The sequence below is a fragment of the Echinops telfairi genome, unplaced genomic scaffold (assembly GCF_000313985.2).
Source record: "Echinops telfairi isolate 266 unplaced genomic scaffold, ASM31398v2 ScPeMD7_2;HRSCAF=8, whole genome shotgun sequence".
Taxonomy (NCBI): domain Eukaryota; kingdom Metazoa; phylum Chordata; class Mammalia; order Afrosoricida; family Tenrecidae; genus Echinops; species Echinops telfairi.
Window position 1 is genome coordinate 14,840,916 of NW_022103898.1, and position 26,476 is coordinate 14,867,391.

A 26,476-nucleotide genomic window follows, 5' to 3' on the forward strand; every position below is an offset into this window, starting at 1 on the left:
GCGCGTTGTAGGCTTTAATTAAAGACCCTCTAGAGAGCCAGGTAGGATTTGCTTTGTTTCATCCTGTCCCCTCCCCCGTTGTGATGTTGTTTGGCATTGTTTTTTATTTTGAAATGAGTTGGCACAGAAGCTGGAGCCTGGGTTTTTTGCTAAGCATGCCCTATTCTCTGCAATTGCGGAGAGCCCTCGGCGGGGGCTTCGTCTCCATTTTGTGGCATTGCTCTAAAGTGATTCCGTTTGGTGCTGCCAATCACCGTCCCTCCCCACCCTCCCCACTCCGTGTCCACGAAGCCTCAGCCCACACTGTATTCTGGCACACTTTCCACTTTATATGGGCTGTGCAGGGCTTGGGGAAGTTGGAGGGGGGAGCCGGGAATTGTGGGTTGGAGATTTAATTTATGTTCCTGTACAAAGAACCAAAGGCAGCTTCACTTTTTCCAGAGATTTGAGTGCTTTCTGAATTCTTCTGCATAGCTCCATGTCTTGGGTTGTAACCGTTTCCTTGCCACAGCCAAGGCTGGCCCTTGAAAACATCAGTAGGCTAAAAATAACCTAGCTTTGCAGAAGAGAAACCCAGAATTTCCATAATGGAGATGGGATTAAATCTGAGCGATTTTGACCCCCAGAGTGGTTCTTCCCAGTGTCCTCCCAGCCAAGGGTCTTCTTGACCCTTCCCTGTTTCTTCCCTTTATTTCTGCAGTGGGGACTAGCTAAGCTTAGTGCTTTGACAGTCTGCCCCTCAAGTCCACATTGCCCCAGGGGTGGGACACCTCTGTGGTGCAAGGCAGTTGCCATTCAGTGACAAGGGAGAAAGAATAAGGTGAAACCCTGGCCACGTTCCTCCAGGTGTCTGTTCTTCCTTGAAAAACTCCACAGAGTCACAGCTACACAGATGGCCTAATGGGACGTTGGGATCTTGGGCTTCTCTTCTTGTCACACTTCTACCTTGGGTTGTGTCTTGGACATCTCTGTGTGATCTTCTCCCAGATTGTTACTGGGAACCCCAGGCACTTCCGGGGACTCACTCTCCCACGCCTAACCTAGTCAGCTTCTCCTACGCCCTGCCTCTCTGAGTACCCAACTCTGCATGGTCCAAACATTTCTGCCTGGATTTATTCCTGATTTCTCACTCTTTTCTTTCAGTATCGAAAACCACAGTCATCCTTAAAAATTGTATTATTTTTGTTGCTGCTGGGAATTTACACAGCAAGACAGTCGTTTCCACATTTACTATTTAGGGACCCTGACTGCCTTCTTCCAGGTGCATCACCATTCTCAGCCTTTTTTCTGAGTTGTTCCTTCCTCATTAACAGGAGCTCACAGCCCACCTTGTTTTCTAGCCATTGAGTCGCTCAGTTGTTGTCAGTTTGATCCCATGTAGATAGTTCTTAAAAGAGCATCATGTGTAAGACAGCTATTTTTTACTAGTTAGGCTCAGCTATTGTCTGCCCTTTAATTATGGTGTTTTTCTTTCTTTTTTAAAATTATGATGTTTTTCAATGATCTCTTATGTATGTGAAAGCTGGGCGATAAGTACAGAAGACTGAAGAATTCACTTGACCTCTGATTTCTTGTGTTAGTGAAGAATATTAATGTACCATCAACTCTAGAAGAATGAACAAACCTGTCTTGGAGGAAGTACAGCCAAAATGCTCGATAGAAGGAAGGAGGGAGAAGAGAGCCTTCGTCTCACTTAATTTGGAAGTGTTATCAGGAGAAAGGACCATGCTTGGTAAATAGAGGGTCAGTGTATTTGAGAAAGACCCACAGCAGCATGCATTGACTCCGTGGCTGCGACAGTGGGCTCAAAGGTCAGTTGTGAGTGTGGCACCCTACTGAACAGTGCATTGTTTTGTTATGGTTAGTGCCGCTGTGAGGTAAAGCCAACTCAGTGGCACCTAACAGCAACGACAACAGCCGCAGCACAACTTGAAGAGCTTTCTGGTGTGAGGTTTAAAGTACCTCAATAGGTTCAGGAGCTTACCCTTGTGATTTGAGGAAGTCTGGCATCTATGAGTTGTTACATCATTTTTGAACATTTCTTTGTAGCATTTCATCAATGAACTTCAACAAGCACAAATAAAAAGCTCTCCTGCGGTAGTCAATGTTTCACCGTTTTGACTGTAGCCCCCAAATTATTCCAAGCAGTCAAAAATAGTGCAGTCCGCCATCATGATGCATGGTTGCCATTTTCTAGGCTTTAAAAATACTCCTGTTATGATTAATCTGGTTTAGAACCTTGCAGCCGAATAATTCAGTAGAGACGTTCCCTAAGTGAACTACTTAAAAAACAGATCACATAGGGTAGCGCCTTTGCTTAAAGCCTTCCAGCGTTGCCCTCCAGATTCTGAATCAAACCCAGTGTCCGTGCTGGAAGACCTGTGTGACCGGGAACCTGCCTGTCCTTCCCAGCCCATCTCCTAGTGCCCTTCCCTGGGGTGATTTCCTCCTCAAGGCCTTTCTCCTGCTTTCCTCTCGCAGAAGTGTTCACCCCCAGGCATTTACACAGCTCCATCGACTCAAATACTATTTCACAAGAGCTCTTCCCTTCCGCTTGCTTTCTTAATTAGCACTCCCTCATCATCCCCCCTTACCCTCAGCCTGCTTTTTCTTCATCATTACTGATTTTAGCACTTATCATTGCTTGATATTGTCACATATTTGTTTATCTGGTGTTTACCTTTTTAGCCTTCCCCAAAGAATATACTATCATTAGTCCACTGCTTGGAATAACTGGCACAGTCTCATCATAATATTGATAATAATAGCCAATGCTTATGTGCATCCCTTATTGCTTGACTGCTGCTTCCATGAGCATTAATTATATTGCATGGGGAAATGTTGCTGTGAAAGACCTCTTTCAAGTGTCGAAGAGCAAGGATGTCACTTTGAGGACCAAGGAATAGCCGATGACCCAAACTCACACTCGCACTGCCATCTAATTGATGCTGACTCTTCAATTGCCTCATGCATGTGAAATTTGGACACCAAGTTAGGAAGACAAAAGAAGAATCAATACATTTGAATTGTGGTGCTAGGGAAGAATATTGGAACAATATGATTCTGTTGTGGAAGAAGTCCAGCCAGAATGCTCTTTAGAAGAAGTGAGGATAGTGAGACTGTTATCAGGAGAGACTAGGGATGTCATTCTTGATAAAGCAGAGAGGCAAGCAAAATAGAGGATGACCCTCAAAGACATGGGTTGACACAGTACAGTGGCTGCAACAGTGGGCTCAAACTGCGAACAATTGTGAGGATGGTGCAGGATCAGGCGAGGTTTCCTTCTGCTGTCCACCGGGCAGCTGTGAGTAGGAACTGATTTCAACCAACAGCAATCCTTATAAATGTTAACTATGTATTAATATCATGCACTCTTCAAAGCTCTTTACTCACATTAACTCATAATAGCTGCTCAATATTCTGTAGTCTTCTGTGCATTAAAGAAATAAACAAACAGTGATTAGGCAAGCTGCTCTACTTCATGCAGGTACTAGGAGATAGAATGGAGACTCATAGCCAAGCTAACTGGCTTTGGAATCCATCCTTGTAACTACTGTTTTGATATCCCTTGTAGGCAGCTGGTGCTCAATAAATGTGTGACTATGTGAATACATTAATTAAGTTCAGATTCTCTGATTCTCTTTTGGAATTTTCATCTCTGATTTCTTTCAGTGTTTTGTTGGAACATTAACAACAATCAGGAATTCATTGCTGAATAAAATGAATTCATTACAGTACTATAGAACATATCAACAATCATAAAGACGGCCCAGGACCAGTTTTGTCCTGCTTTGTGGACATAAGGTTCTCAGCACTCAACAGCAACATTCTACGCATACTACACATCAGCCTTGGTCTTTAGTGCTGGGACGAAGTAGGGGCACACCTCACCTAACCTAAGGGGGAAGAATGAGAACCGCCATTAGCCCAAAACTAGTTCCTGTGAGGTGGAGGTCAGGCTTAACAACTCTGCTCTCCAACATATTTTGGGGGGTGGGGGGGCTCCCCCGCCTCCTTCTTTTTCAAACCAGTTCTGATGCCAGCACTCTCCTAAGACATTCACTACGTAGTAGTTTTCATAATTCTTTGCAGCGACCACACAGAACTCATAGACCGTTATGTGGCTTATTAGGGACATCACAACTCAGAAAGACAAGACACAGTTCTTCAATCAGGACAACTTCCAGCCAAAACTGCTCTCCTCTCCTTCTCTCTGTCATGCTCACAGGCACGCCCTACTGCTTTTCAGTCTTCATTGTTACTGCACTCCTGGCTCCAGGAGGTCTTCAGCACTGGTACCCTGGATCCAAAGGATACAAGTAGTCCTTGTTATTTTTTATTGTAGTGAGGGTTTCCTCAACCCCTGGGGGATTAGGCCTGTTATAAACCTCCTCTTTCCACCAAAGCAATGAACTGACCAATCTCCTGGGTAGGCGAGAGGCACATCCTTTGTTCATTCCCTTTTGCAAGATTGTGGCCTAGCAAATCCTCTTGCAAAACTACAAAACCAAGACCAGAAAAACCAAATTCCATGATTTGAAGTCAAGTTTTCAGTGAAATTTTCAAAGCCCCCTCGTATTATAAAGAGACACTGTTGTCCTACATAGATGAATCATTTAGTCCTCTCAACCTTATGAATAAGTACTAGTAATAATTGATCTTGTAGATATTTGGAAACAGGTACAGAGAGGTTGAGTTTGGCTACAAAATTTCTGCTTTTAACCACCATTAATAATGACTGGTATACAGAAATAACTTGGTTTTTCTTCTTTTTCTTTTTTGCATACCTACTTTGCACCAATCTGTTTTATATATGTATCACATTGCATACTTAGATTCATATTTTATATCATCAGTCATCTGCAGAAGTCTGTAATGTTTTTACCATTTCTCATTTGAGATATTAAGATTTAAGACATCTAGCAACCTGGTGGTAACCTCTGGATGTGGTCAGAGATAGCGAGTTCAAACTTGAGATCTATTTAGCTTAAAATTCTCATGTTTTCCCTTATGCTACCAGCCTCATAACATAATTAGTTCCATCGCTAGCCATTGAAAAGGAGAATGAGGTTTTCCTTATGAATAGCTAACTTCGTTTTCATTATTGTTGTCTTACTTTTCCTTCTTCTACCTCTTGGCATCAGAACCAAATGTGAAGGTACTACTAAATGACCCCACCTCCTGTTGTCTGCCCCTCAACCCTGCTTCCTTGAATGATAATAGCACAGATAAGGAAGCATATGGTTTCCAAAGTTGTTACTGTCCTAGATGAATTGAATTAATCGGTATGACTGATCTATTATTTATGCTAATTACTCAGTGCCAGTATCAATTATGAATATTACCGTATATATTCGTGGATAAGCAGACTTTTTCAGCACATTTGGGTGCCTCGGCTGATATTCGGGTCAACTTATACTTGAGTATATATGGTAAGGATCATTGTTACAAGTTTTGTTTTATGACAGCGTGTTTGACTTGACTTTGTTGTCATAGCTTGTTGATCATGTTGTGTTGTTAGCGATTTTACAACGTCAGGAGACAGTGGTATTGCCCTTAATTATGAAGCAGAATTCTGCTTTTCTATTATAAAACATGCTGCCTGTCAGCTGGTTAACAGGAATCTGTCTTCTAATCTTTGAATTGTCCCCTGATCCCTCGAAAGCTAATATCATTTTTACAATCTTATTTATTAGAAAGACTTTGGAGTTGCCAGCTTAGTTGACAAATGATAAATTGAAAACTAGCCAAAGTAAGTTTGATGCTCAGTACCCTTTGAGGGTATGGAACCAATGTCAAAAGAAAAAGAAAAGAATGTTGAAAGAACAAAATTGGGAATTACGGGGCTTTTTAGATCACTAGCAACAGAACCATCATCTGATTTTTCAATTGTAAATAGAAGAAAAATAACCAAAAAAATCAAATTACGTCCTTGAAAAAGACTCTGATTTAATAATACTCAATTATAAATTAAATATCATGGAGATCTTCCTCAATTCGTTTATTTTGGCCAAATTTTCTCTTCATCTGCCTCTTGAATTTTTTCCCAAAGGGTTGTTAGTTTCAGAATATTCAAATGATTAGCATTTCTTACTTAACTCATGGCTGCAGTTAACCCAAGGAAATGTCGCTTTCTGGACACTCCTACTCCCACACCGTCTCTCGTTGGAACGTGAAATCATATAGCTGGTGATCATGTTAAAGTCTCGGAATTATAGGGGAAAGTTCTGTAACTCAGATTTGATGTTGTTTTATTTGTAAGGGACTCTTTAAGCAGAAGATGTAATGAAAATCAATTATTACTTGATAAAATTACAAATTAGTTAAATACTTTCACATCGAAAAATTATGTAAATATGTTATTTTATCTATTGGTAATTATGAGATTTCTTGTAAGACATTTGGAAGAGACAAACGGAGACGGAAGTGAAAGAGATGAGGTTTTGAAAGCACTCACCTTGAGTAGCAGGCATCTGCAGACTTTCCCTCTGAAAGGTGGGTGGGGTGAAAGTGTTGGGGCTCTCTAAGGCTGCATGTTCTCTGTCACGGTTACTCTGCTCTGCAGTTCATTGCGCAGAGGCTCCCAGACAGTCTGGAGGGATTTCAGACACTTTGGAAGAATGTATAATTAAAAGTTGAAATAAAAAATTATAACTTTGTATAATTTGTGCATATTTTATAGTTGTAAATAATAAAATAGACAAATATCTACATGTGTTTTATGCATCCGTGACAGAGCTGTTTTAATTTTTTTCAATAGTTCTGGGCCACACACTTCATTCATCTGTAAGTTTTTCAAATTGTCACAGATCTCCAAAAAATAATTTCTAGTATATTTATTGATATAGATGAGCACATAGTGGACCCATTTCATTCAAGGGCACAGTGTCCATTTCTTCCGCTAGACTTATCCATAGACTCCTGCAAACCAGGTGTTGACAATTTAAGCTCTAATACCATTCCCTCATTCAGATTTGGATTGTATTCTTTACAGTCCTTAGATCACACAGTTTGATGTGCTTCTTCCACATGGACTTTAATCGATGCCTTGCTTAGATGGCTACTGGTTTGAAGAAGACAAGCCTTCTAATAAGTTTTTTGAAGTCCAAAGTCAAGCCTTTCTTTCGGGTATTCTGGGTGGGTGACTTGAACCTCCAACCTTTTCAGTTGGCAGACGAGTACATTCACCTTTTGCATCAACCAGGGACTCTGGTTAGTCCTCTAACAAATCCTTATTGAGTAGTTACAAAGCTGCATTTTTGTTGTTAAGTGTCATTGAGTCTGCCTATTTCTGCCTGTAGTGACCTCATGTCACAGAGTAGAACGGCCTCACAGTTCTACTTAACTTCTTAGCTGTAATCTTTTAAAGGCAGAATGCCAGTTCTTCTGCAGAGCAACTGGGTGGGTTAGAAATACCAGCTTTTTTGGTTAACTGCTGAACACTTACCTAGGACTCCTTAAAAATTCATTTTAACCCAACCCAAATGAAGCCAATTGCCATTGAGTCAATTCCAACTCACTGACCCTATCGAACAGAGTGTAACTGTTCCGTGGGGTTGGAAGCGGGCTACACATCTTTCTCTCACAGAGCAACTGATAGGTTTGACCCACCAGCCTTATGGTTAGCAGCTATGTGCTCAACAACTGTGTTGCCAGGGATTCCGGAAAGATGCATTCAACCTAGACATTACCTGCCTCAAAGAGTCCTTGTTCTGAGGAGGCATTGGCAGGTAGCCAAGTGATCGTAACAGGATACAGATGCTAGGTTCAGAGGGATAAGAGGTGGGAGTGTTTAGGGATTTGTTCCCCCTATTTGGATGGGAATGGGACACTTTGTAAAGAGGTTTGCTGAGTGAATTACATATTAAGGTGCTGTGTGAGTTAGCCAGGTTGGTAGAAAGGAGAAAGAAATAGGTGTAAAGAAAAGGGAGGGTAAGACAGCACAAGGTGTGTTCAGGATTTGATACTCCTAAGGTGGTACAACCTGGGCTGAGCCACTGTCACCTTTCAGGTGGATTATTATAAGAGCTTCCTACCTACTCTGCCTTGGCCAAGTCTGACCATGCCACTTCTGCTCAGAATCTTCAGGGACCTTCTGTTTCATTCAAAGCAAAGCCAAGATCCCTGCAGTGGCCGGAAGCATCGCACAACTGCTGCTCAACATCCCTCTCCCCACTGCCAGCTCTCTCCATCTCCTGCTCGACGGCTTTGCTTTGTCTGCCACACGGCCTCCTCCAGCTTGCCCACCATTTCACCCCTGGTACTTGGTCTTTGTGTTCCCTGTGTCTGAAGTGTTCGTACCTCATATAGTCACAACAAAAAGGTTGTGGAAGAACTCTAATACCTTTTCATTCCCTTTTCCCCTGAACATGTTTACCCCTCCTCATCCACACGTCCCCTTTGCCCTTAATTTATTTAGGTGACTGCTCAGCTGTCACCCAACAGCAGTGTCCCAGCCCTCCAACCCAGACCGGTCCACCCCTTCCTTGTTTTATTTTACTTCCTAACACAGCAGCTGTGTATTGTTCTGCCTGCCGTTTTCGTTTGCTTGTTTGTCTTATTTTAAAACTCTGCCTACTGAAATATAAGCTCTATAATAGCGGCTCTCAACCTGTGGGTCGAGACCCCTTTGGGGGCCGAATGACCCTTTCACAGGGTTGCCTGATTCATAACAGTAGTAAAATGATAGTTATGAAGTAGCAGCGAAAATAATGTTATGGTTGGGGGGCACACCACAACATGAGGAACTGTGTGAAAGGGTCAGGGCATTAGGAAGGTGGAGAACCACTGCTCTATAAGGACAGAGCTTTTGTCTTACTAATTTAATTATAGTAAAATATATGAAACAAAATATTTGCCACATCAATGAGACCTTTGTTTCATTTTTTGTATTTTTAAATTTACTGTTGCTTGACATATCAAACATTTGATGGTAAGAAGTGAAGGTGAAAGGTGACATATTCGAAAGTTAGCTGATGGAAGACATGACTTTCATACAAAGGGATTTCACCTGGCAACTGTGGGCATTGGACAGGCCAGAATTTTAAGAAGAGAAGTAAGTAACATTATCAGGTGTTGTTAGGTACCATTGAGGTGCTTCAGACGCATGGGGGCCCTGTGTACACAAAAACGAAACACCACCCAGCCTGCACCGTCCTCACAATTGTTCGGGTGTTCGAGCCCGTTGTTGCCGCCGTTGTCAGTCCATCCTCTTTTCTCCCTGCCCTTCTGCCTTACCACGCCCGGTGTTGATCTCCAGGGACTGGACTCTCCTGACAGTGTGTACTGAGTACGTGAGAGGAAGTCCCACCACCCTTGCTTCTAAGGAGCATTCTGGCTGTACTTCTTTCGAGACAGATCTGTTTGTTCTTTGGCAGTCCATGGGACTTTCAGAATTGTAGGGTTTTGTTTTAGAAAGATCATTCTGGGAGCTGCTTGGAAGATAGGTAACGTTGAGACTAAATTAAAAGGGGAAGAAAAAAACTAAACCAAAAACTCCCTGCCATTGGGTTGATTCCGACTCATGGTGACCCTATAGGACAGAGTAGAACTGCTCCTGTGGGTGTCCAAGACTATGCAAAGGCTCTGCATTTCCCCCTCACCCCTCACAATACAGATCACAGATCCAAACCATTATTAAATGTATGAGAGTAAGTCAAAAGGTATTGCTACTAGGATTCCTGTTCATGCACGCACAGGTTTATTGCAAACAAAATGTGCTTAGACATGTCTCTGCTATTGTTGGATGGCTACAGACAAGCATGTTCTCTCAGTAATGCACTTTCTTAACATGTTCTCTTAGTAATGCACTACCTTCCCAAAAGTTCAAGGCTGAGAGGTCAACTCACAAGGTTACGGTAACTGGTTCAGAGGATCCCAAAAGGGTCATCTTGATAAGTTTTCTCAAAGGACATAGGGTACTCACAAGGGCTTATTTTGAAGTATATTGAAACTTGCATCGGTGAGAACAAGACCAGGAAAGTTGCCCCAAGGAGGAGTTTTTTCCTTCATGGTAACACACCTGCTTGTTCTTCAAGGGCAGTGAGGGCTGATCTAGGAGAGTTTTGTTGGGAAACTGCACCCAGTCCACCCGGCAGCCCCGATCGTGCCTCTTCAGACTTGGTTTTGTTGCCCAAACTCAAAGAACATTTCAATAGAACACTTTTCAGTCCCCCGAGAAGCTAGCACTGCTGTTCTGATGTGGTGTAAATCCAAGAGTCCAGAATCATCTGGGTTGGAGATGTGGAAACACCGCTTTCAGAGTTGGATAGACCTACATGGAGGAGAGGTTGAGAAACAGGAGCTTCACATTTTGGGTAATTTTGTTTAATAAAGTTTTCTCTTGATTTTATAGCAAGACTTTTTACTTGCCCTCGCGTTTAATAGAGCTGTCATTTCTCACTTTTGTGGTCAGTGTTTGTGAGAGGTTTTGTATTTTGTGGTGAGTTACCTTCAGCGTTATAAAGCTATTGAGAAAGGAGTTTTTGGGTTTTTGCAGACATGTATTTCAGAAGGCGGTATGGCAACTAGGGTGTTGCGGTTAATTTGATTAGAAAATATTTTCTAAAGATTAACTCTGATGTGCTCATCATAACTTCATTGGGAGAGGAAGTTATACATGAAGCCGTGTGTGACTCAAGTCTCAAGACTTGCAGGAGAGTTAGAGCAAATAGAAGCCGTCATATTACCGTGGTTATTCACGAAACACAGTTTTGTTGTGGGAAGAGTAGAGGGCAGGGTTTTGTTTGTTACGTTATGCATTGCAAAGAAACATTGTCATAGAACAGCCGACACAAAAACCTGGAAAGCATAATTAACTATTTTTCACCCATGAGACACTACAAATTCTTGTCAGTACTTCATTTTGAACCTCAGTCGAGACTGTTTCAGTTAACATATGGAAGGTGCGACCTTAATTGTCCATAAAGACAAAATCAAGAGTAAATTAAATCATGAAATGTTTGATTCAAGATAAAGAACAGTCATCCATGGCCCTGTGTAAATCACCAATTACGTTGAATAGAACAGATAGCCAGCCATTAATTATGTGCAAGGGACTTCGTTTCCAAGGAAGCAGATAACTGAACCAGAGTATTTCCTGTGGTCGCATCTTGCCAGGGGAAGACATGATTCATGGATGTTTTCGGATCTAAATGCTGCTTTAAGGAGAAATAGAAGAAAGCTTTAAGAGGTTGGAGACATTAAGACCATTACAGGGTTTCTCACTTTTAACCTAATAGCCTATGGGATTGAATGACTTTGCTCTGAAATATTTATTTTCCTGTTTAAATATTCATTGCTGTGAGATGGCAGAACTCAGCCTCACGGGAGAGCTGGAGCTGGCTTTTCCTTCTTGAGTAATTCAAAAGTGGGTGTGCATGTTGAAGACCAGGTGATTTGGAGACACATTTGCTTTATTCTTGGCCAGACTGATACCTGCGCTTAGACTTGCATGTACTATCATCTGTAATCCACTTTTAATCTAAGGATGGATGTAGAGTGTGGAGCATATTGTGTTGTCTATTTTCATTTCACTTCATTTCATTCATTCTCTGCAAGAGCTCCAGGTTCCAGGTGGGCCCCCCTCCTGTACTTCATCTTTGCTTAAGATGACTGTAAACACCCTCTCTCTTTGGGGCCTGGTTCCTTGATCCACACCCACTGTTTTAGAAGAAACTTTAGTTAGATCTGCATTTCAGCAAGTTCATGCGTCTGCCTGTAAAGGCCAAAAGAAAACTGAAAAGTGGTGTTTATGCTCTTTCAGGATTCGTAGAAGGTAGATCCTCTCCTTGGAGGTAACTACCTTACATGTTCAGGCACTCTCATGACCGGTACTCTTCCTCCATCTCGCCCCACTTCGAGGGGTGTAGAATCGGGCTGCCACCATAATTCTCTCTCATTCTTCCCAACCCAAACCTCCAAATCAGGTTTCCAGCCCACACCCCAAGGGTGATATGTAAACCACCAACATCAAAATGTGTCAGGCTCCCGCCAACTGAATCACAGGCTAGAGGCAATAGCCCTCATACCTGCATTTTACACCTTGAGGGTCCATCATGCATGATAAAACGAGGGGGTCTCCGCTTAAAGAACCAGATAGAAGGTGAATTGGTGTGTGTGAGGGGCTCGATAAAGTGGAAGGTGGTCCTGAAGTTAGAGGCGTCATTGTTGAGAAAGAAGCAGGAATAGATGTGTCACTTGGCACCCTGTTTTTGACATTAAATAACACTTTCCCTTCAGTTTGATTTTTCAAATGGTAAGTAGCTTTTAAAAAAAGAAGAAAATCGTTATTACTATAATCACTATCATGTGATCCTTAAATCTTATTTTGTGAGCTTCCTTGGGGTCCAGAAAACGAAATGGAGAATGAACTCTTAGAATATTCAAAGTGGACATCAACATTGTGGAGGAGCGATGGAGGTTTTTCTCCTCACCTGCATGCTGTATGACAGATAGGTCTTGAATATCATATATGGTCATTGTGTGTGGTGGGGGGGAGTTCATTACTTAATTTGCTATCAGATATATTTTTCAGGGCCTTTAACACTAATATTTTCTGCTCTGGGTTTTCAGATAATGAATTTTGTTGAAATTAAACCAGGAAAATGCTCATTTTAAATTGTTCCTCACTAGGTGATTATGGGATTCTAATAGCTGCACAGTCAGTAACTTGGTGGCTTGTTTTGAATACAGAATGTTTCCGATATCGAAGGGGGGCACTTTGGGCAGTAGCGCTGTTACATGTAGAGATTTAGGTAAATTGCAGTTGTGGCATGAATTGTGCGTTGTGTCTAGTAACTGGGCATAGCTTTGGCCTTGTCACCGGACATTTTGTCCCTCGGGGATTTCCTTTCTTGGTCTGCCATTCTAAGGACTTTGCTTGCTTGTTTTACGTTGTAACTGATTCTAAGTGATGCGACATTTCGTCTTCTTACGGTAATGGTTGAGCTCTGTTATTCTGGCTCTGGCACAGACATCTGGAGCGCAGTTGCTGCCCTTGGTATCACACCTGAAAAGAGCACAGGGCGTTTCACTGGGACCCCACTGAGGGCTCCCTGCACTAAGGCAAGTGAAGTTTCAGATCTGGGTGACCTAACAAATTACAGGGAATCAAATTTACTGAATTTGTAACATGCTTAAAGACCTCCCCCCCGCCCCCCCAAAAATTCTTTGTATTAAAAACTAGATAATTTATTTCCTTTCATGTATAGCACAAGAAAATGATGTTGATATTAGCGATGGTGATAAACTGGTAAAGATATTGTCTCCTTAAATAACAAAATAATTCTTTTTATGGTGGTGAGAAATAAAATTATTACTGATATGATACATTTCTGATCTTGTATGCATGTAATCATAGAACTAGGAGACTTTTCTCTTAAAATAGGATTTGCAGCTTGTTGCTTAGAAGCAACCCAATAGCAGATTAGGTATGCAGGTAGAAATCACTTATTACAATAGAGTTGAAAAATAAGTGAGACAATACAAACAAAAAATATATGTATATACTCAAGTATAATCCAACCCGAATATCAGCCAAGGCACCTGATTTTACCACAAAAACTGCATTAAAAATTTGCTGAAAAAACTCAGCTTATACACGAGTATACATGGTGTGTGTGTGTATACTATATATCCAAGAGTATACTGAGTTTAATTACCCTAGAAAAATTAAGACAGTTGTATAGCTTTATTTATAGCACAAATGACATTGTTGTCATTATTAGTTGATGACCTAAATTTAGTCATGTAAAAACAAGACTCTATTTCTACTTTATTTGTTACCTTCACCACTTCCCTATGTTAAAAACGAGCATGTTACAGGTGCTTATATGCCCCCCAAGGAATATCTTTTGTAAATAGAAAGTGTGTCTTTATTTAGTTATTTATTTTTTGATCCTTTATTGGGAGCTTGTACAACTCTTATCACAATCCATATATCCATCGATTGTGTCAAGCACATTTGTACATTGTTGCCATCATCATTCTCAAGACATTTGCTTTCTGCTTGAGCCCTTGGTATCGGCTCCTCATTTTTCGCCCTCCCTCCCTGTTCCCCCCTCGCTCATGAACCCTTGATAATTTATAAATTATTATTTTGTCATATCTTACACTGTCTGATGTCTCCCTTCACCCAGAAAGTGTGTCTTTAAAGTCTTGTTAAAGGTCATGGGGTGATATAATGGGCAAAGATTACCAGTTGCCATTGAGTTATCCCAGCCTCAGGGTGACTCCATGTGTGCCAAAGTAGAGCTGTGCCCACGTAGGGGCGTTAGTGCAATTACTACGTACACATAGTAAATGAAAATATTAAAGTACTCTTTGTGGAAGTAGCTTAGTACATTTTTTGTTGGAGTATACAATGTAAGCATGCATTAAAATAAAAAGAAAGCATTTAAAAAAAAGTCATTGGGTGAATAAGCCTTGAGTAGTGAGCCTAAATAATCTATTTTGCTTTGTTCCCTATATATAATTAGTTAGATGCCAAATTCTTTCAATTCCACCACACAAATGCCTCTTGAATGCATTTCCTTTCCCCATAACACTTGTGCTCACTTGTGTTTCCCTCCCTGTACCAAAGCAGCCTTTTTCTGCCTCTTGATGGGTTAGGATTCTGTTCCTTCTTTTTGGTGATTGCTCATTAGCACGAAATAGCAACTGAAATAGCAGCAGGGGAGGGAGAGAAAAAGAGGAGGTTTTCAGGTGACTAAGAAGATAATTGACTCAATCAGCATCTCTGGGAAGGGAAAGTTGTAACTTGACTGTTGGACATAAACTGAGTCTGTGGTGGTGGGACAGGAGTGGACGCCTTCCTTCAGTGGGAGCTGGAAATGTGCACCTGCAAGAATCAGAAACAAAACCAGAGCCTCGTTGGACTGAGCTATAGTCCGTTTCCCTTGCAGTCTCATGTAATCCTCACAACAACCCCCGGCAGCCAACAGCCCCTTTTAGAGAACTAGAAAAGGTTACATAGTCAACTGTAACCTGGTAAGAGGTGTCGGAGCTTCAAACTCTAGCCTGTCCTTCAGAATGCATGCTCTTTGTTTGGTTTTACTCTCCCTCCTGTGGAAGTTAGGACAGAAGGACACAGTTTGATCTAGAAGATATTTGGGAGACATTCATGGGTGAAGCTCTGAGATTTCTGTGTGGGGAAATAGGGTTGTAAAGGGGCTGAGACTTGGTCCTTAGGTTATACATTTTCCCTGTGTGATGAGAATAAATCACTTCGATATAGATGGCTGAATTTAAAATGAAAACCTCCAGTATATGTTACATGGTACACTGGAAAGTCATATGTGATGCTGGGCTTTGGGTTTTCTCTCTCCTGCCCCTTACTTTCTGTGCTTTAGAGCCAAAGATCTCATGCTTCACTCAGACGTTCGTTCATGGTGCCGTCTCGTTTTCACTCACACCAGGTGAATACTGCTACATCCTGTGCCTGGAAGATAGAAGGAACTCATATGCATAAAGCACCACAAGTGATTGTTGCCTCTTTTCTTTTTCAAGGCGCCTCAACCATCTTACTCCCTACGCCCACGTTCTCCAGTTCGACACCAGCCCAGGACATCAGCACTGGCTGTATTCCCCTTGTTGTGGAGACTGTAGCCAATCAAAGCCACTTGCTGCAGAGTTGTAGCCACATGGCATTCCACCTCCGTCTTCTTCTATTTCATAAACTTTTTTTTTTCTTTCATAAACTTTCATTTAACACTTGGTACTTTTAGGTGCCTTACGGGATTCTACACAATGTACAAGACAGCCCCCACCCTAATGGAACTTAAAATCTAACAGGGAAGATAGAACACATGCTGAGATGTATGAAGTATGACACTTTGCATTTAAATGCCTCGAACAGATTCCTGGTGCAAGCTAACTGCTATGGGGAGGAAGCCGTTACTGCAACTGGAAGCGGACGGGCAGTGCAAATGTTTGCTGAAGCTCTGCTATATTGGACCCTGTACTTGTTTGTGCTAATCAAATGCTCCTGACTCATGGCGACTGTGCATATAGAGCAGCCTGACAGGGTTCTCCGGGCTGTGACCTTCGCAAGATTGTTAGCTGTACCTTCGTAAGCACCCCTGCATGGGTGTGAATTGCCAAATTTTTACCACCCAGGGACCCGGTTTGGATTCTTGGTGTCATTTCAGCCAGGCAATAAAAGCTAGTTGCCATAGAGTCGGCCCTGACTTCCTGGTCCCTGGCGAGTCAGTGGAGCGCTGTGCCCTCAGGCGCAGGATAGCCACTGGGTGACTTTCACTTTCTTCCTGCTCTTGGTCTAGAAACCTCACTGAAGTCTGTTCAGTGCCCTAACTTCCCACAGCCCCCCAAGAGGGCGGTTTCTAGGGACTCTAACTCTGGTCACCTGCAGGACAGATGAAGAAAGATTCCACCACCAAATCCCCTTAGTAGTCCCAATAGGGTAGGTGGCCTTTTTCTGTCGAAGATAGTGAGCCTTATTTTCTTGACCCTACATAGTAGAATTGAAAAATTACCACATCAGGATGTGAACCAGGCATATTTAATCCTAGAACCTTGCCTTCTTCCTTTCTACCTGGGTCATTAAGTTGTAGCCCTCAGCCTTAATCTAATACTTGGCCTGGATCAATAAGCTAAGCATGGTTTCTAGTTTTTAATTTTAGGTTGAAAACATCTTTTTAAAAGAATATTTGAAATGTGAAAAAATATATGAAACTTGTGGTTCCGTGTTATGAAGTTTTACTGGTACGCAGTCATACGTCTAACACGCATTGACAGAGCGAAGTAGAACAGTTGCCCCAGTGGTCACAGCTCACAGGGCCTGCCAGTCCTAAGACGTACGCTGTCTGGCTCTGCTGACCCTTGCTTTCTCTCCACCTTCCTTTCTAGGAGTGGCTTGCCCTTCTGAGGAGCACAGTGCAAGACTACAAATGGGTGGTATAAAATGTTTTCCCCAGCAGCTCTCGCTGCTAATTGCTGTGTTTGTTCAGTTGACTGAGCCAGCTCTGTCAGGGCTATACCTATGGGAGCATTAGTATTGTGCCCAGTGTCATTCCCAGCAGGTTTGAGGTGGAAGATGGAGACTACAATAGACAAAGATGAGTCTGAGGGGAGCCCGGAACCAAGTCAGAGCCTTAGAAAAAGTCCGCTTAGCCATGTCAATCTAAACTTGGGAACAAGTTCTTTGCCCTTTACCCAGGATTTAATCGGCCCTCCCAGTGAACTCCTGTAAGAATTTATTGATGCCTGGCCTCGGAGTGTAGAGCTGGAGAGTTCTCTGGTGCCCTTGTTCTAGTTCACCAGCCCACCTGAATTTGAAGGCTCCTCTTTCAAATGTGTCCCCAGGCCTATAAGTCCTGTCTGTGACAGACCCCGTAATTTGTGCTCACAGCACTGACAGATTGCAGGAGGAGAGCGAGAGCCATTCCCCCTTTAAGGTCCATGTCTCTCTCTCTGCCTCTCTCTCTCTCTCTCTGTCGCTCTGTCTCTCTCTTACACACATGCGCGCGCGCGCGCACACACACACACACACACGCTAGCATAGGAGAAATCAGACACAGTACCGGGACCTAGAGCAATGGAAGGATGTGAAAGACTACCTTGTATTGTGAGTTTCACAGAAATTTGAGACAATTGGTCAAAATGTCTCTTTAATTTTACTCTAAAAAAATCATGGGCAAAAAAGGGGGATGGTTTCCATAATATAATTTCTAAGAATTTACACAAAAACCAAGGATTTTGTGTAAAGTAACCCTTAGCACCAAGTATAAATACTATTTGGACAGAACAGACAGCTAAATTTTGATGCTTCATAACTTAAAAATGGCAGTTAGGAATTTCTGCCTCTAGGTTTGTCTTGCAAGTAGCGCAGTGGCTCAGTTTCATATCACTCACTCAAAATTCATTCCCATCGAGTTGCTGCTGACTCACAGCAACCCTCCAGGGAGTAGAAAGCCACGTGGTGGTTTTGAACTGCTGATTTTGCAGTTTAACAGCCAATGTATAAAACCACTGTGCCTCCAGAGCGGCTCCTCTGGCTTCCCTTATTTGTTAGGTTTTCCTGTCACTTATATACACTCATTTCTGCATGTACCCTTCGTAGGTTTTACTATTGGGGGATGAGGAGACTTGTCTGAACTTTGGGTGAATCTGTTCACTCTCTTGGTGCAGTCACGAAGACATCAACCCTGTATGATAATAGCGCTGCCCAGTAGACTTCCTAAATGATGATCTGTCTACATGAGTGGATTGCCACATGGTTTGTTGTTGTTGTTTTGATTTTAAAATGGGTGTATGTGTGTCAAAACTTAAACAAATTATGCACTGCAAACAAGCATGGTTTACTGTATTTTGGTTTTGTTCCAATAAAGCTGTTAAATTAATTAATGTATTTGCAGACCTGCCGACTAAAATGTTGCACTGATTGTGCTAATAATATGTTTCTCCATGACTTAACTAGTGATGTTGAGCTTCTTGGTTGTGTTAGTTATTTGTATCTCATCTTCTGTCGTTCACTACTAGCTTTACCTGCTTTCCTGTTGAGTGTGTATTTCTTACCAGTTTGCCTTTACCCTCCTCTTGTTTACAGTAGTATTCTATTTCTGTTCCATATATTTTCTCCCAGTTGACTTAGAAGCTCTTCTCCACCCGTGTTTCCTCTTCCTCTCATCACCTCTCCCTGCTTTCCTTCTGAAGGTAGCCATATCTGCCCATCTTCTGTCTTTTCTGGGTTTCAGGTTTTCTTCTTAGGAACCAGGAATCTAATCAATCTAGAAGAGACAAAGGAGAAGCCCAATGTTATTAGTCAGAAAAAGGCCAGAGGCAGACTATAGAACAATATCTCACAGCAAGTTCAAGTTGTAGCTGATGAATATTAAACCTAAGAGAATCCAAGTGTAGCCTGAGGTTAGCCCACCTGAATTAGAATAGATTTGATAATTAAGCACTAATGACCAAAGACCAGAAAGATTATGGGTTACTGTTTTTTATGTCAACTTGGACAGGCATATGTTCCCATGATTTGATTTAACATAATGTGGTCAACTCCCTTGATGGGATTTTCTGGGAAGTAGTTAATCTGTTCATATTCTTGATAAAATTGAGGGAGGTTTCATTCATGATGTGGCCTACTCTTATTGTAGACAATGTATGGAAGCTAGCTCACTTCTGCTGGATCTGGATCTTGCATGTTGGATTCATTAAGCCTATGTCAGATTCATTCAGCTCTTCATCCACCAGTGTATGGTCTTACTACTTCATCTTCCTGCTTCCTGTTCGATAGTCCCTACAGCTACACAGGTCAGGAGACGCTTTCTGCTTACATCTGACCCATGAGCTTAAACCTGACTGGACTTCCCCACTTTTAAACCTCGGTGGGCCATTTCCTGATAGAAATCGCTTTCTGTGCACACACTCATACAAAAGTCACTGGCTTTGCTTCTAGAGTGAACCCAGCCTAACACAGATACCATGAAAGACATCACACATGAAGAAAGCAAAAGGTCATTAAAAAGGCAGTAAAGAAAGAAAAGGCCAAAATAAATGTCAGATGGTATTCCGAAACTTACTCTGGAATGTACCGAAACTTACTCTGGAATGTAAAGTAGCTGAAGTGAATGGAAGAAATGATGTAAAAGCTGAAGAGACGGCTTCAGAGGCTAAGCAAGAAGACAAAAGTAATGTACGATAATGAGCTATCAAAAGCCTGCAATTAGAAAACCAAAAGAGAAGGATGCACTCAGCATAAAGAAAAGCTCAAGTCTAGAGTTGCTGTATGGCAGGATCCTGTCAGCAAAGTATTGCACAACACAGGAAGCATCAAAAGGAGATGGAAAGAACACCAGAATTGGCTGATGTTCAAGCATCTCAGGAGGAGAAATATAATCAAGAACCAATAGAACTGAAGCAAGAGATCCAAGCTGCACTGAAGGTGGTGTTGGTGACAAACAAAGCTCAAGGAACTGAATTTCAAAAGTATTAGAAAGTAAAACTGTCATTTTGAGAACTGAGGCGTTTAAAACTGTCAGTGAGATAGATTTGACAGTGGCTCCTGCAGTCGGTTCAAGTGTAGACTGTGAGGATGATCCAGGATCTGGCAGTGTTTCACTCTGCTGTCCATGAGTCCGAACTGGCTCCTAACAACCAGCAGCCTATACTGAGTTCTTGTAGTTAACTGCGACTTCATATTAAATCTTGAAGTCAGGTCGTATACTCACTTTAAAGGAGCCTTGGTGGTGCAGAGGTCCAGCTTTGAGCTGCAAGGCATAAGGTCAACAGTTCAAAACCACTACAATCTGCTTCCATAAAGATTTATAATGCTTTGTAAATTCTTTGACACTGTTCTACTCTGTCCTGTGGGGTCACTGTGAGTTGGAAGTGACTCAGAGGTTGGGTTGTCTTTAAATCCTTCTTCAAAATTGTTTTGTATTTCCATATAAAATTTTAATATCAATGGTCAATTTCTGCCAAAGTACCTGCTGGAATTTTTATTGGGTTTGGGCATTTGATGTGAGTGATCATCTTAACAACCTTGACCCTTCCAGATACTCGTATCTCTCCCCCTATTTGAGTCTTTAATTTGTCTTAGTCTGGTCCTGTAACTTTCAACGTAAAGATCGTATACCTCTTTTGTTAGATCTAACACTAGTTATTTCACATTCAGCTTTGATGCTGTTATGTAACAGCATCTATTTAAATTTTTTTCACTTTTCAGCTGTGTTGCCAACAGGTAGGAAAGTCATTGTTTTTGTTGTTGGTTTTGAATCCTGTGGCCTTGCAGAATTTATTTTTTATTTCTTTGTGGAGTCTATAAAGCGCTTTAGATATATATAGGTATATAACTATTTTGTCTGTAAATAAAAACAGCTTCACATCTTTTCTATTATTTATGCCTTTTTTCCTCTTTCCTAGTTTCATTGTTTGTCATGTGAAGGTTAGCTTGCACACATTTGAAAACCCTCCAGGGCTGGAACATTGAAAAATATCTTCTTGACATTTATACAATGAATATTCTTCTCAAGATATTCAGTTACTGAGTCAGGTCTCTTTTGGCTGGTTCTGTTGACATCATTCACATATACAATTCAGTGGCTTAAACATATTAAGAGGAGTTAGGCAATCACCACCACAGTCAACTTTAGACCATTTTCTTTGTTCTTGTACTTGCTATTAGCTTCCCATTCCCCCAAACTCCCCTGCCATAACCCTTAGAAACTATTCATCCACTTACTGTCTCTGTACATTTACCTATCCTAGAGTTCATTTAAGGAAAAACATACTAAAATTAAAAACTGACAAAATAAGATAATCCAAAAGAAAAACTAGAACAAGTTTAAAATGGGCCAAAAAGGAGAATAAATAATAGATGAGTCCATTTGAATACTTCGCCAGAGAGTCTTTGTTCGATTTAGTTTGACAGTATTTTTTTAATTTGATTTCTATGGGGGGGGCTAATATATCTAGTTACAGTAATTCCTTTTCCCTGTTTTGTGATTATTTGGCTAATGCCTTTAGCTGGACTCTTAATTCGACCTTTATCGTTCCTTTTCTAATGCAAGCACACAGATGCCATTTCCTCTGTCTGCAGCTCTCGCTCTGCCCTCCAGGCTGTCATCTAAGAGGGACTGCTCAGTACTAGTTGAGGTTGCGCATCATTTACTTTTTTTTCCCTTTGATCCAGAATTTACTTAGAACTTTGCTTCTTAATTTCCACATGATTTAAATTTGGGGTCTTTTGCTGTTGTTGTTACTGATTCTTAATATCACAAAGAATAGTGAATGTGGTTTGTAAAAATACCTACTTTCAGGGATTTGCCAAGGTTTTCCTCTGGGGTCAGTTAGGTGGCTGACTTTTTATGTATTTTCCCATGGGCATTCTCCCTGCCACTGAGTCAAAGCTGACTCTTAGTGACTCCCTCTGGGCTTCCAAGACTATAACTGTTTACAGGAGTAGAAAGCCCAGTCTTTCTCCAGCAGAGCTGCTGCTGGTTTTGAACTGCCAACCATGTGCATCGCAACAAACCCTTACCCAGGACACCATATTAAGTATTAACCCCATTACACCTTATTAAGTATTAACCAATGCATATTAAGTATTACATGAAGCTGTTCAATTCTCTGCTCTTGTGTGTCTTTAGGTTGATTCCGACTCAGTGACTCATAGGGGTTCCCAGGCTGCCATCTCAATAATGGGGTCATACCTCCAGGTCCATTCTTCAGCAGAGCAGCTGCTGGGGATGAATGCCAGCTTCAGTTGGCAAACGAGCACCAACTGTTGCATCACCAGGGCTGCTTAGCCCTTACTTCATTTCCTTACCTGCTGTCCGGAGCTCCCAAACAGTAAACGGCTTGCCCAGCACAGCAGAGGTGGAACTCGGAGTGAGGTCTGGTAGTTCTTCTCACCCTTCTCTTGTACTAAGTCAAAGCAGAACAGAAAATCAAGAAAAATTAGGCAGTGGTTCTCAACCTTTCTAATGCTGCAACCCTTTAATATAGTTACTCATGCTGTGGTGACCCCCAACCATATACTTATGTTCGTTGCTACTTCAAAACTGTAATTTTGCTACTGATATGAAGAATCAGACGACCCCTGTGAAAGGGTCATTCGATCCCCAGAGGGGTCGCGACCCATAGGTTGAGGACCGCTGCTCTAAGGTGACACTGTGACCTAAAGAGGTCACACGAAGACATCTTGATGAACCCTTTCTGTCTAGACTGCTACCCTTTTGTTGTTGTTTATGGTCACCTGAGAAAATGCACATTTTTGTGGGCTCTGTTGGGTTGGTTGCCGAGCTAAATCAAATGGAGCCACTGTTGTCCTAAGATGATGATGTACTCTTTGGTTCTCTGTTTTCGGTACACATTAGGGAAGATAGGAATGCAAACAGTCTGGTGAACAAGTTAAAGAGATGAAATGTTTGAAACCCTTTTAAAGAAAATGAGATAATTTCGGTGATGTGGGGCCGCATTAAAGTAAAGTAAAATATGAGTATTTATTTTACAAAATGTGCCTGGGCCTAAAATGAAAGGTTATTATAAGCACTGTCCTTCTAGCAAAGTAGACAATGTTCTCTCAAGTCGTAAATTTAATATAAAAGCAGGCTTTGGTTAACACTGGCCTTTGATCCCAAATGGCCGAGATTTTGTGTGGCACCCTAAGTTGGGGGCCCTGTGTCATGAAATGGCCCATTTTTTTCTTATAAGGAAGGGTGGGGGCATGCATTTGATGGGTTGGCAAGCCCTCTCAATTCAAGCCAAAGTAGCATAGCCTGTGAATACATTTAACTAGAATTTATCTAGATCTATTTCAAACTGATGATATGCCAGAGGCAGAAATACTTTCTTCTGGATCAGAAGTTTCCTAGGTCCCTTGGAAAAGAAGGAAACATAGTTTAAAGAGTTACTTCATTCCCAGTAAAATGCCATTTTATTAGGGGACCTTGGTGAGCTCGTGGTTATGAGTCTGAGAGTGGTTCAAAGTTGTGCAAGTGGATTTTGATTACACTGGAGGAGCACAGGATTATGGCCAGCAAGCGTTTCAGAGACTGAAAACCTCAGGTGGTCATTACCTGCTGCTCCCAGAACGGTGAGGAAATCAGGCACCGTGGACTGTTCTGCTTCACTCTCACCTTTATGATGAGTGTAGTCTTTGCCACCCACCACGTAGGGCAGATGATGATGATCCACTCGCTTGAAATCATTTTTTTGAAGTTTCAAGCCACTTTGTAATCTGGTCGTGTTCCCGTGGTTCATAATTTCCCTTTGCAGAGAAGGGGTGGGGTCAGGAGAGAAAATGACGTGCCTGCTGTGGTTCATAAGGGCTGTGTTTAGATGAACTCAGCAGCCTTGTTTTCTCACCGAGCTTTTTAGCTTAGTTGTTCTAAGCGTCTGGGGCACAGCAGAGTGAACCCTAGCCAGCGTGAGGATCTCCAGTGCATCTGCACATGTGTTTTGGGTTTCATTTTATCCAGGTGTGCTGTGTAACTGCTCTAGGTCTTCCTTTTATTTTATCTGCGGAGCTAAGAGACTATGCAGAATAACTGATAGAAATGGTGTGGTGGAGCCATCAAGCTCAGAAGCAACAAAGCCCACATGGAAGAAGCACACCAGCCTATGCAACCACGAGGTGTTGAAGGGATCAGGTATAAGGCATCATCAGAACAAAAAATCTTACCATAGTGAATGGTGCGGAGTGGAGACCCAAAGCCCATTAGTAGGCCACTGGAGATCCCCTTGCAGAGGGGTCTCGGGGAGGAGATGAGCCAGTCAGGGTGCGATGTTGCAAGGGACAACTTTCCTCTAGTTCCTAAATGTTTCCTCCCCGCTCCCACTATCATGACACGAATTCTACCTTGCAAGTCCGGCTAGACCAGAGGATGTACACTGGTACAGATAGGAACTGAAAATACAGGGAATCCAAGGCAGATGATCCCTACAGGACCAGTGGTGTGAGTGGCGATACTGGGGGGTAGAGGGAGAGTGGGTTGGAAAGAGGGAACCGATTACAAGGAACTATATGTGACCTCCTCCCTGGGGGACAGACAACCGAAAAGTGGGTGAAGGGAGACGTCAGACAGGGGAAGATATGACAAAATAATTTATAAACTATCAAGGGCTCATAAGGGAGGGGGGAACGGGGAGGGAGGGGGAAAATGAGCACCTAATGCGGGGGGGCTTAAGTGGAGAGGAAATGTTTTGAGAATGATGAGGGCAATGAATGTACAAATGTTCTTTACACAATTGATGTGTGTATGAACTGTGATGAGTTGTATGAGCCCCTAGTAAAATGATTTTAAAAAAAAGAAATGGTGTGGTGGTATCTGTACGCAGCACTGGGTCTCTATTTGAGGTCCTACTTACTGGCTTAATGACTATCAAGCTAATGTTAAAAGTCTGACTTGATGTCGAGATAGTACTGCTGAACTTTCCTGGAATCCCCTGGCAAACTGCAATGTCAAGGTTAATTGAGGGTGAGAAAGGGAATACTGCATCCTTGTTTGAAAGACCAATGTTCTAAAGGATTGATGTCTGAAACATAGGGGGGTAGGGGGTGGTATCTAAGTGTAAACATCGCCAACACCCACACCCAGGACAGTGTCTCCAGACTTGGCTGACTTGAATCTTCAGTAAAATTATGGCTTTGATTTGATGGACTAGGTAGGAGGTGAGGCGGTCATTGAGAAGGGAAGGTGGTGGTTTCACAGTGTCTCTCGTCCCTGCTGTGACCCTCCTTTGAACCTGGACTTGAAGACAGAAGAAGAGAGGAGCTGTAAAGCCTAAATAGCCTCAGATAATTTTCTACAGCTAATGTTTATTCTTTATTGATATTTCAAATACCACACTGGAACCCAGATATGCAATTGGGAATGGTGGCAGGTGACAGGGAGTTGAGCTGTGTTGATAGCCCTGTAGTCTGACGGTAATTTCAGAAAATCTTTCTTCATTTCTTTCTTGGTTGGGGGTGGGGGACATTTTTCTCTACCTCTGATCTTTGCCATTTTCAAAGAGGTCTGGTTTTTGTTTTGCTTTAATAACGTAGTAAAGTAAGTTAAAGAAAGCTCTACCTTGAAATCCAAAGATTAATTTTTCAGCCTTTCTCAACCCCTATGCTCTAAAAATCTACAAGTCCATGTGGTTTCGTTTTGAGAATCCCATTTATAATGCCATGTGACTGGTTGCTATGACTTATAGGTTTAAAATTAACTCATTCCTATCAGCGTCCTCTTGAGACTCACAGGAAGAATAGAGGACTCTAAACAAAATAGCAGTAGTCAAAACTAGTTTGAACTCAACAGTGATTTTTGCAGCATACTTTGTTTGAGAAATTTCTTGGCTTTTTTTTTTTTTAATTAAACTTGGTCTCCAGGAAAAGTTTTGACTCTCTGACATCTAGTCAACTGTAATAGGTATCGTGGGCCTGTCTAGTAACCACAAATTGCCATAAATAGGGTGTGTGGAGGTGTTGTGTCTGCATCTCTGTGTTTGTGTGTAACAAAATTTACTCAGTCCCAGGAGCAGTATGGGATCTGGTTTACCTGAGCAGTGAGAGAAAAAATATTCAGAAAATTCTGTATTTTCACCTTAAAAATAACTCTGCCATGGAAATTTGAAGTCACTTTTTCTCTCTTTCTTGCTGTGTTTTAGGGTAACCAGGAGCCAACAACAACTCCTGATGCAATGGTTCAGCCTTTTACTACCATCCCATTCCCACCACCTCCACAGAATGGAATTCCCACAGAATATGGAGTGCCACACACTCAGGACTATGCCGGCCAGACCAGTGAGCATAACCTGACGCTCTACGGAAGCACGCAAGCCCACGCAGAGCAGAGCAGCAACTCCCCCAGCACACAGAACGGATCTCTGACGGTATGTGCGCGAAGAGGCCACGGGGCAGCATGTGGAAACCTGTGTCTTATTCAGCAGACCAGAAAGCCCTTAGAACTAATTCAGTACTTACCTAATTACAATTTGACTTCAAGCATTGTAATTAGAAGATAGA

The 26,476-nt window shown here is 42.0% G+C and overlaps 1 protein-coding gene across 17 annotated transcripts in view; it reads left to right on the forward strand.

Annotated features, from left to right (window-relative positions):
• RBFOX2 (RNA binding fox-1 homolog 2) overlaps positions 1-26,476 on the forward strand; it is a 215,200-nt gene that overhangs the window by 130,160 nt on the left and 58,564 nt on the right. For all 17 annotated transcript variants that reach the window (XM_045291747.1, XM_045291760.1, XM_045291771.1 and 14 more), the window contains one exon: positions 26,119-26,343. In XM_045291747.1, the coding sequence (XP_045147682.1) occupies positions 26,119-26,343 (225 nt within the window). The remainder of the gene's footprint in view (positions 1-26,118; positions 26,344-26,476) is intronic.